The 15,459-nt window shown below is 41.1% G+C and overlaps 1 protein-coding gene across 13 annotated transcripts in view; it reads left to right on the top strand.

The window, feature by feature from the left end:
• Positions 1 to 15,243, top strand: part of kif1aa (kinesin family member 1Aa) — a 41,002-nt gene extending 25,759 nt beyond the window's left edge. For 4 of the 13 annotated variants that reach the window (XM_067597831.1, XM_067597828.1, XM_067597834.1 and 1 more), the window contains 23 exons: positions 174 to 292; positions 392 to 498; positions 586 to 721; positions 1,074 to 1,236; positions 1,365 to 1,455; positions 1,548 to 1,666; positions 1,790 to 1,845; positions 3,433 to 3,541; positions 3,765 to 3,831; positions 3,943 to 4,027; positions 4,136 to 4,241; positions 6,860 to 6,886; positions 9,316 to 9,430; positions 9,539 to 9,672; positions 9,764 to 9,825; positions 9,907 to 10,052; positions 10,511 to 10,699; positions 10,836 to 10,907; positions 11,028 to 11,149; positions 11,357 to 11,500; positions 11,604 to 11,796; positions 11,890 to 12,008; positions 12,095 to 15,243. In XM_067597831.1, the coding sequence (XP_067453932.1) occupies positions 174 to 292; positions 392 to 498; positions 586 to 721; positions 1,074 to 1,236; positions 1,365 to 1,455; positions 1,548 to 1,666; positions 1,790 to 1,845; positions 3,433 to 3,541; positions 3,765 to 3,831; positions 3,943 to 4,027; positions 4,136 to 4,241; positions 6,860 to 6,886; positions 9,316 to 9,430; positions 9,539 to 9,672; positions 9,764 to 9,825; positions 9,907 to 10,052; positions 10,511 to 10,699; positions 10,836 to 10,907; positions 11,028 to 11,149; positions 11,357 to 11,500; positions 11,604 to 11,796; positions 11,890 to 12,008; positions 12,095 to 12,137 (2,524 nt within the window). In that variant the 3' untranslated portion in view covers positions 12,138 to 15,243. Of the gene's footprint in view, positions 1 to 173; positions 293 to 391; positions 499 to 585; positions 722 to 1,073; positions 1,237 to 1,364; positions 1,456 to 1,547; positions 1,667 to 1,789; positions 1,846 to 3,432; positions 3,542 to 3,764; positions 3,832 to 3,942; positions 4,028 to 4,135; positions 4,242 to 6,859; positions 6,887 to 8,812; positions 8,837 to 9,315; positions 9,431 to 9,538; positions 9,673 to 9,763; positions 9,826 to 9,906; positions 10,053 to 10,510; positions 10,700 to 10,835; positions 10,908 to 11,027; positions 11,150 to 11,356; positions 11,501 to 11,603; positions 11,797 to 11,889; positions 12,009 to 12,094 lie in introns of all 13 variants that reach the window. The other 9 variants (XM_067597841.1, XM_067597832.1, XM_067597836.1 and 6 more) reach the window with 4 other exon arrangements.
• The last annotated feature ends 216 nt before the right edge of the window (positions 15,244 to 15,459 follow it).

The raw sequence follows: 15,459 nt of genomic DNA, 5'->3' as shown, positions 1-15,459 counted from the left end.
TAAAGGGCAGCCATGGCCATCGCAAGAGCAGTCCCAGCTTCTGTTTGGTTGCTTTGCAGCTCTGTGTTCTGTTGTCCAGTCCAGTGAAATTTTATCAATTTGTGACCCACCTCCTTGGCTTTGTTGTTTTTAACGCTTTGTTATTCCTCTCACCTTTTCTGCTTTTTATCCAGGGCTTTTGTTTATCTGAGTAACCTGCTGTACCCGGTTCCTCTTGTCCACCGCGTGGCCATCGTTAGCGAGAAGGGGGAAGTGAAGGGCTTCCTGCGGGTGGCAGTGCAGGCCATATCAGGTAAGGCTCGGAACCTCAGCCTCATCGCTGATGGAACAAAGGGCATTAAGGGATTGAGAGGACAGGCTGTTTGTGACTTCTTGAGGGAGTGAAGTGAAGGTGCTTTGTGTTTCCCTCCAGCTGATGAGGAAGCTCCCGACTACGGCTCAGGAGTGAGGCAGTCAGGCACTGCCAAAATATCATTCGAAGATCAGCAATATGAAAAGGTAGAGGCAATCCCTATACTTACTGTATACTATTTACCTGTACACTTTTACATACTTACCAGTTTGTTTTGTACCTTGCTTTTGCAGTTCCAGTCAGAATCCTGCTCTGTGGGACTGTCTCGTACAGGGATTTCACAGGAGGAGCTTCGTATCGTGGAAGGGGAGGGGCAGAATGTAGAAATGGGACCCTCAGCTGATGAGGTCAACAACAACACATGTGCGGGTAATCGTATTTATGAGTGAATGGATACATGTTTTGGGTGTTTGGGTATGTGTGGTGTCCTACTTAGCCTAACAGTGGCCTAAATCTGGCAGACGTGGCTACTAGATTCATGCCAGACTGATTCTGTGTGAAAGGCTCATGATGGAATTGGCTCAGGAAGATTTGGGCTGGGAGGAGGAGGTGAGGTGATTCTCAAGTTGGTGCCCCAAATCCTAGCCAAACCTCATCCATCCATGGACCATGGTGCCAGAACACAACTGGGTGCACCGACAGCCACAAACAGTTCGATTGGCTAGCTACCTGGAATGCAAGCTGCAACCTGTGTCTGATTTTCATTTTGCGTTCCTCACAGCTGGTGCAGATGAACTGGAGAATCCACTGAAGGCCAACGTAGACGGCCAGCTAGACACAACTCTGGAGCACCTCAGGATTGGTAATGTGTTTACCTTCAGGGTGACTGTCCTGCAGGCTTCCAGCATCTCTGCAGAATACGCTGACATCTTCTGCCAGTTCAAGTAAGCATTTCACCAACATGTTTTCATTGTACGCTATTATGTCCATGATTGCCAGTATTTATCCTTGGTTTTTTTTACAGTTTCACATCAAAATTTTGTAAATGTTTTGCTGTTTCGATTGATTTCAGTTTCATCCACCGCCATGATGAGGCCTTCTCCACCGAACCCCTAAAAAACACAGGCCGCGGCCCCCCTCTCGGCTTTTACCACGTGCAGAATGTAAGCATTATCAGTACAGATCATGTACAATGATGTGTTGGAGCATGTTTAATAGCCCATGTACTCAAACCATCACTGTATTGTTTTTATAGATTGCTGTTGAGGTTACCAAATCCTTTGTTGACTATATCAAGACTCAGCCAATTGTGTTCGAGGTGTTTGGACACTACCAGAAACAGCCTTTCCTTCCACTCTGTAAAGACGTCATCAGGTACTGTAGCAGCTATGAAGTTTGCTCATAGAGTTGATTTACTGCAGAGACAAAGATATAATCAGTATTATAATGTTTTCATAAAATAACTCTATGGTTATGTATTGTCATTTCCTTAATCAGTCCACTGCGCCCCTGCAGGAGACAGTTCCCACGAGTGATGCCTCTGTCCAAACCAGGTAAATAAAGTCTTTGGCTTGACTTCCACCATTTATTTATGTTACACAGTCTTTGTATTGGTCTCCCTGCAAGTCGTGTCATCTTAGCTTCATGTTGTTGGGTATGAGCAGTGGACTCTGACGCCTCGCCGGACCAGGAGAAATCACTGGAGCTGATCCGATACCTGGTCCCAGATGTGTTCAATGGGGCGCTGGTGGACTCGCTGTCAGGCCACGCTCTGTCTGCTGCTGGCTTGGCTGCTTCCTTCCTACTGGAAGTAAACGAGCGAGCTCAGCTGCCAGCTCCACCCACCTCTATCTGTTCAGTTATTAAAGCTCAGAAGCCGGGTTGGTTAACTGATGTCAGATCCAAGAGAATCCTGTGACTGAAAGCCTTTTTTATATCAAGTGTTTCTCTTGGTGTGACTTACTCCAAAGCCAAGTGGTTGTTTCTTCACCCTGAAATGTATTAATTAAATACTAATTCAAAGAATACAACATATTACGTGGCATGGTTGCATAGGAGGGAACTGATTCAAGCCACTGTGACAACAAGCATCAATTCTTTGAAGTATTACTGAAATGTAACACTGGAGCCCTTGCAGCTCCAGGGTCGATGTTCTGTAACTGACCATGATATGACCTTCCCGTAAATGTGGAGATGGCGTCACAAAAAACATTCAGTGTTTCAAATCTACACACTTTCTATTATGGTGTATATTACAGTTACTACTGGTCGAAGCTAGTAGAAGCTGTTATAATTTTAAAAATGAAGTTAATTGATATAAAAGGGAGCTTTCCTGTGTCAGGATTCTACAGTGGATTGGCTCTCTGGTGTACTGTGTGTTCACTGTTGACCTGCGTGGTGGATGCTCCCTGCAGTTCCCTCTTTGAGCTCCTGGATCACTGTGCCTTTCTGCTGCAGTAGTGGTGAATAATACTGTCTCAGATGGGAATGATAATTTATACTGTACATTATACTGTATATTTATATATTGCACATATAACATTTTATACAGTCACATACTATATATTATATTTCTATTTCTGCATGTAAGTGTTTTTTCATGCACACTCTGTCTTAACTATGAACTCCTTTTGGGGAACTACCTTAAATTGCTGAAGCTGATCAGCTCATTGTGTTTTCAGGATACACATAGTCAGACTAGATTTAACCATTTAGACAAAACAGCTAGACATTGATACTATGAAAGGAGTCTGCAAATGCTTTTTCACATGCATAGAATGCTACAAGTTGAATTTGCTGACACAAAGGCTGCCTTGTGCAGCGAGAACCCACAGTGCCAAACCTAGTGAAGTTTTATGAATACATATGTAGATTTTTTTCTAAGGAAATTTATTGGTATTCTCCTTTAAGGGAGGAACGCAGAGTTGCTTATAAACCTGCTCATGGAAAGGAGCTCCCTCTACAGGACTGAATGGTTCCTCTCTCTCCCTGCATCACTGATTTCCTCTCTTCTTCCTATTCTCTTTCCTTTGTAGGTTTAGAGCTGTTGTCAGCTCCCTGCTGCTAGCCACTAGTCTGCTCTGTGTTCATGCTCACCCGGTCTTTCTGTCTAACACTCTCTACCTCCTTTTTCAACACAGTACCTGCTACCAAGCTGACAACCATGACCCGCCCGCAGGCAGGACCCTGCCACTGCAAATACGATCTCATGGTATTCTTTGAGATCTGCGAGCTGGAGGCCAATGGAGAGTGAGTATCCTTTGTCACCTCTCAGCAAGCATCCAGTGCTGCAGTTCATTTTCACTCAGCAGATGATGCGAATGATTTAACCGAGCTTTCCATGAAATTAAATATTCAAGAAATAAGTATGATGATCCTGGGAAGCTTTTGCACCACATAAATGTCTCTAGCACTATAAATGACTGTCATCAAATTAAATCAGTGAAGCCTGTTCTCATCTGCGTCTTCCCAGCTACATCCCTGCAGTGGTGGACCACAGAGGAGGAATGCCTTGCCATGGCACATTCCTACTGCACCAGGTATGTCAATTACACTTTGAACAAATATAATGGTGTGAATATTTTAAATGTATTGAATATAATTACACCTCTCTATCTATCTTGCCTGTTTTTTTTTATTTAACTCAACAGGGCCTTCAGAGGAGAATCACTGTCACCATTGTGCATGAGTCGGGCGGTGACATGGAATGGAAGGAAGTCCGTGAACTTGTTGTGGGTACGTTTGGTTTCCAGGCTTTCTTTCCCTGAAAACCAAAACATTGCACCAACAGTAGTACTGCATTGTATATAATCTTCTCTCACTGAGACACCTGTGCTTTTCCAGGACGACTCCGCAACACCCCTGAATCTGATGAGACTATCATTGACCCCAATATTCTCTCTCTCAACATCTTGTCTGCTGGGTATGTCAGGCCCATGCAAGATGACAGGTACGTACACGTGTAAACATCAGCTTTCCAACAGCAAGATCTATACAAATGATGCATCTTTTGTATGTTCCATTAGCTTGGTGAATTCAAAATTCGAAATATCTTGTGGACACTGATATATTTGTTTATGCTAAGGTTGTTGCAGCTTGGCCGAACTTGGAAACCACTCTATGGTTCAGATTTTTATGTCAACAAGAGTCTTATCCGAGGACCTCACTATGTTACTACAGTGGCAGCTCCTGCACTGGAACATGGCACACGAGCAAATGCATGGCATAGGGAATCAGCTGTACGCGTCAGAAAAAAAGCATGGCAGTAGAGGCACAACTTGAATGTTATAACAAACTACAGCAAGCTCTTTTATGTTGTATCTTTATTATCGTGTCTGCATGAATCTAGTTTTCTCTTTCTGATTGCAGGAGGTCACACATGAAAAGTCCAGAGTGACCATGAGCAAAGTGAATCAGATTACCCTCGAGTTCTTTAAGAGGACCTTTTTAAACCCAAACCTGCCACATCAGTAGTTATGAATTCACTTTAGTCCATGCTGGCTGTGCGACCCTCCTTGGTGTTAATCTGTGCCTTTGTTGTTTGATTGTCGACATTGCACTTACATGTTTCATCTCACCCCGTCTATCACCTCACCTCTAACCCGTCATCATCTCTCAACCATGATTACATGTACTAACCCCAATACTGACCTGCTTATAGACTTCAAGAACCATGCCACTAATTTTACCTCATTTTATTGAATTTCACTGCTGTATAAATAGACTTTCATCAAATAATATTGTAGCACTCCAATATGGAATAAAAATGCATGTCTTTCTGACCTATCCAGTAGCATGTATCACTGCAAGTAGTGTAAAATCACTAACAAACTGTCTGGATTTAGACCCAATATGATGTCATACATTGGACATTTCATCATTACTATATTGAAACCCTTGATTAACTCTTGATATTTAAGAATCACTGACTGTAGATAACAATGAACAGAGTATCTGTTAATGCACTAACATATCTTGTGTTTTTGGGTGTACTGTATGATCCTGGTTGTCTTAATGCAGCCTAGTTTGAGTAGAATAAAAGCAGGGAGAAGATGCAGCCTGAATGAAATTCGCAAATACAGGATATAACAGTCCAACAGAACAATGTCAGTGTTAATATCATACTGAAATTTACTCACAATGTTTTTAATAACATCATAAAATTCACCATTGGATGAAAGTTCTCCGCTCCACTAACATTATGGCATTTTTCCATTGTTTTTGGGGAAGTCACGCCGAGTCGTGACTCGAGTCGAGCTGGCACGCTGAGAGTGTTTTACACAGCAGGGCAAAATAAAATAAGTAGTTCACCAGTTGGAGGTGTGCTGGTCATCTGCACCTCTTCATCAAACATCATCATCACTCTGACTGTTTCTGCTGGTACTATTCCTCTCTGCATTATTTCTAAATGATCTGTTGACTGGTTTTTAGCTAACAAAGCTCTGCTAATTTGGTGAGGAACACGTTTAATTTCCTGTAAATTCTTCACGATAAAAGTCTTAAATTTTTAGCAGTAAAGCAGGAAATTCTGGGTTTGCATTGGTGGAAACCTAACACGTCGTTGATACGCCTGCCCCTCAGCAGGCTCCCAGAAAGCTGGCTAATCAGAACAGAGTGGGCTCATTGGGAGGGCCGCCTTAAAGAGACAGGAGCTAAGACTGCCTGTTAGAGACAGAGGCTGAACAGAGGGGCTGCATAAAAGGCCAGTATAGGTTAAATAAGGATTTTTGTGAATCATACAGAGGTAATCTATTGGAGTCCCAAAATAAAAATACAGAGCTGGAATTGAGCATAATACAGTAAGTCCCCTTTAATGTTGTTCTGCAGACAGCCAGTAGAGGGCAGCTGGGTTTTTTTAGGCTTGTGTGTTATGTATGTAGTATGTTTATTCAAGAAAAGCAGTAATTACTGACATAGAAATCACTATTAACCCTTCACTGGTTTGTCCTCTAAAATCACTCACCTTGAACACCACTACTATATGGTGGCACAATAACACTGAAGTAATAGCATGTATCATACATTATGTCTTTACAGTATATTTACAATGTAAATGCAAATGTAAATTTTTTTATTCCTTTTCCTTTGGCCAAACTGATCATATTACCCAAGTTAAATATATACAAACTGTAAGCTATTTTTTGAAAGAATTTTTATTTAATTTATGATTTTTGTGACCGGCTGTTTTTGGCTCATTGCTTAATCCCTCTGCTTTCCCAACCACTCTCCAAAAAGCCTAACAATACCAGCAACACCATCACCCAGACATGGGTTTACTGAGTTTCAATTTAAAGCAACCAAACGCTCCATGCAGCACTGTCCAGTGGCCCTGCTGAGCCAGCCTTTCTTTGACCATGGTGCTGCAGCCCTAGGGTTTTCAACCCTCAGCGCTTGTGTTGATACGGCCTCAGTGGCCAATAATTGGGTGTAAGGGCTCAGCACTGGGTCAGGCTGTGGTCCAGTGAGGTCTCTGCTCAGTCTTGCAGAGACTAACATCAAGGTATATATGGATGCTAACATTTTTCTCCCTCCAGTCCACTAACGGAATGTTGTTTTTTGCTTTTGCAGACAGTTTCTTGATTCGGACATGCCTAGGTATATTATTTTGCCTCTCTTCTCATACTCTTAAGTTACACAAACAACTCATCTTTCAAACGTCCTCTACACCCTGTCATTCCTAGTCAGCCTCTAGTGATTTTGTTTCCCTCTTTCCTAATACTGTATGCCATTACTGTCAGCTTTTCATCTGTACCTCTTTGTTTTCCCCCCTCATGAGAAGTGAGGGATGTGGTTCTGCATGTCCCTGCTTCTCTTGCTGCGCTGGGTGTTTGTTTGAGCTGTTCTCAGGCTGCGGTTTATGATGGACAGGATCTGCATGGCTCGCTTTGCTTCACGTGTCTCTGCTGGAGGTGTCGTGGGGCCAGTATCACACAGCAGTCACTGCAGGAACTATCTTATAAAGATTGATTTTAGAAAGCGTACAGAAAGTGGTCACTCTTGCATTCGTCTTTCGACAGCAACAGGGAATTTAAAAATGTTGCCCACACTGAAAAAAAAGTTTCCCTACTCCCATTGTTAATATTTGATTGTGTGCATATGCTAATTTATCCAACATGATTGTACTCCATATGAGTTACAGGGGTGGAAATGAAAGAATTCATTGCAAGTAAGAGGTATTAGTACAACCTGCCAGTAGAGGGTGGTAGTGATCCATTATTACAACAGTTCACTTGAAGAGTAAAGGCACAGAGATGCACCCTGTCCTAAGTAAGAACACTAATAAAATTCTCTTTTCTTCTCTCCACTCTGTTTATTATTTTATACAGTTGACCTTTACAATGAAGCAATACTTTGAAACCATGGATATGATTTATTTAGTTACCTCTAGTCCCAAGAGATAGAGTATTTCCCATCACAGCTACAGAATATTAACAGGAACACTAGTCATCCATTATTGCTCTAAGTGCTGTAATATGGAACACATCATTTACACTACCCATTCTGGCACGTTATTCAAATGTAGCAATTAAAATGTAATCCAGTGAACCATTACCTCAGCAGTAGCACTTTGCCCAAAATTGCTGCAATGTTGTGAATATTTTTAAATCTTGCTTGTACCACAGCGAAACTCTGCCAAACACCAGAAACAAATGGTTCCTCACATGTTAAGCCAGCAGAATGACTTCAATCCTGGCCCCTGCATTTTTAGGAGGTAGTAAAATGCACATGTCGGTGTAGTGCAAAGAGGAAATTGCTTCCTTGTAGTGTAAGCAAACAGGTTTCTACTACTGGGAAAGAAGTGTGCGTGAGTGCATGTGTGATGTGTGAATGCGTATGTGTTAATGCACTCGCTAATTGCTTCAAAAACAGGCCATCTCTGCGCCCAATCTCCTGAATTCTCACAGAGCAGCAGTGAATTCTCTTTACTACTCAACTCAGTACATGGCTGTTTGTTTTTCTTCTGGGTGACACATTGTTCACTTTCCCACAAGGTCACTTCAGTCCAAGGCCAGTGGGCCCAACATCTGAACCTCATGAAGAGTCCATTCAGCCTGTTTTTATGGCTTACAGAAACATTAGTTTCCCTTTACAATTCTTGCTTGGATTATCTTTTTTAGATTTAAGGCTGCACCGGGCTGCAGGCCAGAAGAATAACTGGTTTCAGTGTGTGATTATTTCCTCTTGGGGAAAAAAGGGAAAAAATCGTGTACATTAACGTATGGAGTAAATCAGAGGCGTAACAGAAAGCAGTGTTGTTTTGTTTGAGGAATGGTCACGTGCTGTTATTTGACCTTTTCAACGGTAGAGCAGGATGAGAAGTCGATCAGCACCTTCCACAGGATTTCTCAACCGTCTCTTATGGGTGAGCTGTACTGTCCATGGCAGTGTTTACATAAGGCACAGATGAGATAACTGTGTGGAAAAAAAGACAAACACCATCCCAGCCACACAAGCGCACAACCACAACATACTTCCTGACTCTCACTTTTTATTCTTTTGCTGATTTCTTCTTTCTCACAGCATTTCCTTGGGAGTTGACCATAGGTATTTCACTGCCCTATCCCTCATTTCGTCTGGCTGTCTCTCATCCATCCCCTTCCTTTTTTTCTGTACTAATAGTCATCTCTGCTCTCTTTGCTTTATTGTGGTGATTTGTACAAGGCAGAGCATCAACTCAGTCGGCCTTTTGCATGCAAAAAGATTTCATTAATATTTTTGTTGCATTTATAACTTCAGAAATACTCACTGCAATGTTTTTTAAATACTGTATAATTCCAATAACAGTAGTAATTTATTGTGTTCTTAGTCTATCAAATCAAATGTTAGTGCACATCTTTCTGTATGTTTAGCATTTTTGATTATTGAAGTATTGTTTAGAATTACAGTATCTTAAGTTGTCTATTAGCATCTGTGTTGCCAGGTTGACAGACTATAGCATGAGTTTAGCTCTGACTGCTAATTAGTCATTTAGATTGAAAGACTTCAACTTCGCCCATTAATTCATTACCACCTGACCACCTCAGGACCTTCTACCGCTTCGAGACCGCTTGGGACAGCTCCATGCACAACTCCCTGCTTCTAAACAGAGTCACTCCATACGGGGAGAAGATCTACATGACCCTCTCGGCCTACCTGGAGGTATACTACAGTGCCTGCATCGTGAGAGGCAGAAATAGTTCTTACGGTATCAGAGGTGATGTGTGATTGACGTGATGTCGGAAATCATTTCTCTTTTATCACTTGCAGATGGAGAACTGCACCCAGCCCGCAGTCATAACCAAAGATATCTGCATGGTGTTTTACTCTCGAGACACAAAGCTGTCAGCCTCCCGCTCTATCCGCAACCTTTTTGGTACTGGAAGCCTGAGAGCGGCAGATGGGTGAGTTTAAAATTTAAAACTATGAAAACTTTATGTGGCTCCTAGCGTCCTCTGTGTTGATACTGACCTGTTTTTCTTTTTCTTTTTCTAGAAACCGTGTAACAGGAGTTTATGAAGTCAGTCTGTGTCATCTGGCGGATGCAGGAAGCCCAGGTAAGAGTCAAGACAATACTATCAGTTTTACATTAAACTCACTTCTGGAACATTTCTAATCCTGCACCTGTCCCACCCTAGGTATGCAGAGGAGACGTAGGCGGGTGCTGGACACCTCAGTGGCCTATGTCCGTGGGGAGGAGAACCTGGCTGGGTGGAGGCCCCGCAGTGACAGCCTCATTTTGGACCACCAGTGGGAGCTGGAGAAACTCAGCCTCCTTCAAGATGTGAGGGGCTTAAGTCACTTTTCTTTTACTGCACAATGTACATTTGTTAACACATGAAGACGGAGAAATGTGCAACTCCAGCCCTTGATTTAGAAGTAATTTGGTGGTAATTTGTCACAGCATGTTTACGACAAAATCTGTGTGCATTTGCCGTAATTTAATTTTATTGATAATTAATACATTTGTAGAGGTAAATCCTTCCAGGAATACTGTGTATAAAATACAGTATATAAAATACTTTACCAGTGCAAATACACTTCATACTTCAGTTTGAGTGACATTTGCTATTTACCTTTTTATTGCTTAAAAAAATGAAGTATTTGTGAGCCTTTTTAAAGAGTTATATCTTCAGTAGGAAACAATGGGCTGAGTGGCACAGACAGGGTAGAGAAGGGATCTGTTGACAGTAAGGAAAATATAGAATTATTAATTATGATGTTTTCCCCACATACTCTCAGGTGGAGAAGACCAAACATTACCTCCTGCTGAGGGAGAAGCTGGAGTCCACCCTGCTCATGGGGCAGGAGGCCCTGCAGACCTGTGTTACTGACGAGCTGAGTGAGGCTCCTCAACCCCCTGAGATCGACCAGGAGGTCAGCTCCGGCTCCGAAATCACCACTGACAGGCAGAGGGAGCTTGCTGCCAAGGTCAGCTGAATTACTTACTGAATACTGAATTTCAGGTTGACTTTTGTGCACCATCTACTTTATTTTGTTGTATGTGTACTTCTTGTGTCTAACTTAAGAAGACATTTTAAGCTCTTTTATCCTTTTTTACACACAGTGTTTGAGGCTGCTCACTCACTCCTTCAACAGAGAGTACAGCCATGTGTGTGTCAGCGCCAGTGAAAGCAAGGTAGTGTTTTAAAGCCTCACATTTAAACTTATATATGAAGGAAAACTGCTAGATACGTTTCACTTAATTGGTTCCTCACAGTTGAGCCAGCATACATGTGTGTGTTTGTGTGTGTCACAGATCTCAGAGATGTCTGTCACAACGCTGAGAGACTCCACTTCAATCTCTGGTCTTAACACAATCACACCCTCCTCAACATGCCCTTCCCTGGTGGAGGGTTGCTATGGCAATGCTGAACTCAGGTCAGTCCTAAGACATACCTGTGTGGTTATTGTTATGTATTAATTGTCATCATTGGTAGCCACAGTAGCCTTAGAATAAAATGTTTGGTAGTAACATGATATATGGCAGTAAGGGTGGTAATGTGAGTTGGTTGCTCATTCACAGCAAAGTACTTTAGTCACACAATGTAAAGAGCTTTGCATAATACTCTGCTTTCTGCACTGTAGACCCCCTACGCCTCGCTCTCGGGCCATCAGCCCCAGTCCTGACACCCTGCAGGACGCAGAGGCCAAAAAGTCCCTCAGCGGAGCCTCTGAAGGCAAGCCTCAGATCCGCAAATATGTTCCTGATATCCAGGAGATTCGAGTCAGGTGAGTCTGCCACAGTAGCTGCAAAATAATCCATCACTTTGAGCTGTGGAAATATCTGTCTTGGTCTCACATGTGGTAATATTTCACCTCTCTATCTTCATAGCCCCATTGTGTCAAAGAAGGGTTACTTGCATTTCTTGGAGCCACACACCAACGGATGGGTGAAGCGCTATGTAGTCGTGCGGCGGCCGTACGTTTATATATACAACACAGAGAGAGACACTGTGGAGCGGGCTATTCTCAATCTCTCCTCAGCCCAAGTTGAGTACAGTGAGGACCAGCAGGCGATGCTGAAGGTAGGTGATTTACCAAACCCCATCTTCCTGCTCCCCAATTGGTCAAAATGTCAGGCATGCTTTAAGAAGCTTTTTTTCCCCCTTCATCAACAGACCCCAAACACATTTGCCGTGTGTACAGAACATCGTGGAATATTGCTTCAAGCCACTAATGACAAAGACATGCATGACTGGCTGTATGCGTTTAATCCTCTCCTTGCTGGGACTATCAGGTAAAAAAACTACCTGGACAGGTAAATAGTAAAAACAAACTTAAAAATGTCTTATCTTTTGATATCAACACATTTTCTCTTCTCAGGTCAAAGCTATCGAGAAGACGAGCCGGACAGATGAGGATGTGAACAAATCTCATGAGAGAAAGATGAACGCAAAGACTAAGATGTAAATAGGTCCCTGTCCTTATCCCTCCCCTTGTGCTGAGCCCCGTCCCCACCACCACAGTCACCAACAACCATCTTTACCCTGTACGTCCTCAGTTTATCACTAGTGTCCTCAGCACCTAAAGAGCGCCCATTTTGTGTCATGCCTTTGCTGCGGTGTGAGTCTCATAGTCTGAAGAGCCTCTTCAAAAGCTGTCACTGTACTGTACCGGAGTTTACTCATAGCTGGACGAATGAAGAAAACGGAGGAAGTAGCAACCGTTTCTTATCTCAGATTACATACGTATGGTAATGTACTGTAGTTGTTGTCAGTGACACATCAAGCCTTATACATTTACTCCTTAAAAATACAGTGACATGTATCTTTACCTAAAGCTGCCATGTCAGTGAGGATCACATTGCTACATTCGCATCAGTAAATAGACAAAACATGCAGATTCTTCTCTACTCTACTCTACAGCTATATATACAGTGTCTAAACTGGTTTGCATACAACGTACAGCTGGAAAATACACGCTAAAAGAAAAAAAAAAGAAAAAAAACGACAGTTAATGTATCTCTTTAAAAAATATTCCTCTTTTCTTTCTGGTCTGTGAATCCTGACATTGAGTAATCTGCCTCCTATTCCGAAGACTTCTTAGAAACTTCAGCACACACAGCCTGGCAAGGGAATGGCATATCATCATAGACTTCATGTTCTTGTGGCATTTTGATAAATCTACGTCCGTGTTTTAGCTACTCGTAGGAGCACTGAGGGTATCTACATTCACACTTTAAGTAAGCAAATGTCATCGTATTAATCCTCCCAATTTAATCTCATTCTCTACCTGAATTTTATTTGTTTTAAAATGTGATATATTTAGATATTTAACAGCTTTTATTATTTATTTCTGCATGTATTTATTTACAAAGACATTTATATTTCTAAAGTAGTAGTACAGTGCAATTTCTGCACACTGCACTTTTTAATATGAGTTCCTTAAATGTTTCAATAATACAACCTCGTCCCCGTGCATTTAATGCTATTTAAATAATTGAATAACTTAATGATAAACATTGGCCGGTTTCTTTATGCTGAAGATTACTTGAATAATACTATCCCCTTTAAGATTAGGATAGTCACACCTGACCTTTGACCCAACTCACGTAACATCTGGCAAAACCAGTACATTGTTAGTTAGAAAATATTAAGGTGGTCTGTCCCTCCTTAGCTGCACAAAGCTACCTTGTAAAATGATCAAAAGTATAAACTGTTCCTCACAGTACAGAATTAGAAACTGGTTTTCTGAATATGTATATTGATTAAATGTAGTGCCTCTCTTTTCAATCATACTGTACAGTATGCCTCTGCACCAGTTGCTTTGAAACTACATCCTTCATGCTGCTATAATACTGTTTTGGAAGTGTCTGCTGATCATATCACATCATTTTCCTGCTTTTCATCATCATCAGTTACACATTCAGACAAAAAGGTTCCATTTACACTTCCTATATTTCTAATATGGCAATTATCTGTCATATAGTATGGAATTTCCATAACACAGAGTATACCTAATGTTTAAAAAAACTACTTTAACATATTTCAGGATCATCATGTCAGCAAGCGCATGTCTGTATTTGTTAAAGAATCATGCTTTGAATGGTAAAAAAAAAATCAACACTGTCAACAATGTCAAAGTGCAAGCTGCTTTTTTAATCTCTTCAGCTGCATATTTTCTTATTTAAATGAACAATCAAACTGAATCTGTTCAAAACTAGTGAAGTTGCACTGATGAGCGTGCATCAGGTCAGCCAGCCTAGAGAGCGCACTCAATGACAGTAGTGACGTTTCACTTAAATACTAGGATAACATCTCAAAGTAACTGTTACACAAGATTGCAAAGATGTTCTTCTTTCAATGCATCTAATTGTACAGTAAATCCTGAATGGGGGGTTGACTTGTGACAGCCATTCAATATGTTCTTGCTGCTCATGTAATCCATACAATACCTTGTTCCTGAGATTGGAAAGTATTCTGTGTGTTGTGGACAGCCTGTTGAAGCGATCCAGTCAAAACATATTACACCACTTACATGCAACTGACAGTAGTTGTGGTTAATCAAAATGTCTGTTATTATCTTTTGTTTGTTGTGCAACAAGAAGCTGATCAATGTTATGATCCAAGTCATTCACATACTTTCTTGGCAGAGACTGCAGTTGTATTTTATCCAGCTATAGCATCATCTTTGAGGGAATACCCTGTTGTACTGCATATTACACTGTCTCAAGCACTCCACTCATTTCTGTCTCATTTCCTTTAAAAACCCAGTCATTAAAAAAACACCACACACGAGCCCTCGATTGCTCCAGTCTGATCTCTATGTTGAGGTTATTCCTCTCGTTTTCATTGGGCCTTTAAATGTGCATCACATGAGCCAACCAAAGTTTTGTTGGTGCAGTCACAAAAGTTTCACACTGAATGTACATTGATATTTGAAAATACTTATTCTGCTGGAGTGTTTATGTTAACTTGTCTTCTGGTCAGTCTGGTTCCTTATTGATTGTAGGTAAGGTTATTATCAGGGAACCATATGGAGGTTGAAAGACATATCTGTAATAAATATGTCTACTGATGTGTGGAGGGGGTTAGTTCAATATGGCCCCATAAAGCATTGCATCTTGTACAGAGTAATGCTGTAGGTTACCTTACTGTCACACTTTCACTCTTATTTCAACATCTACACCTTCACCATCATTCTGTGACAGCCTTCACAAAATCAACTTTTTCTAATCCCTCCGCTTTGAATGAACATCATTTACATTTTTGTGCTTCCACATCTAATCTTTTTTTTTTTTTTTCGAACTTATCAAATTCCACCAGTATGTTTCTCTTTCTTTTTCTTCTTTTGCATTGTATATAAACATGATTGCTGTGAACAGTGAATCATAAAGTTGCACCCATTTACAAAATCTCAAATGGGCAGTAGTTCAGTCAGTGTCTCTGAGTGTTGGAGTTTAGCGTCAAATGTTTGTGTACACTAAACACATTGTCATATATGAAATAAACATGGAAATTATGCAACACAAAGTAATGGACTTGTCTTCCTTATAGAGTGCAGTTTCTGTTTCTTTATGATACCAAATTCTATGAAGCACTTATATATCATTATAAATCATAATTAAATACATGAATTGGGCTTTGACACATTATTTTATGTATGATTTAGTTGAAACAAAGTATAACTTTTTATTTAATGTAGTAAACTGACTGAAAAGTCACAATAGAAATATAAACGCTGCCTGT

Source organism: Thunnus thynnus, chromosome 8 (assembly GCF_963924715.1).
Source record: "Thunnus thynnus chromosome 8, fThuThy2.1, whole genome shotgun sequence".
In the NCBI taxonomy this organism is placed as follows: domain Eukaryota; kingdom Metazoa; phylum Chordata; class Actinopteri; order Scombriformes; family Scombridae; genus Thunnus; species Thunnus thynnus.
This window is presented reverse-complemented; position numbering and strand designations above follow the sequence as displayed.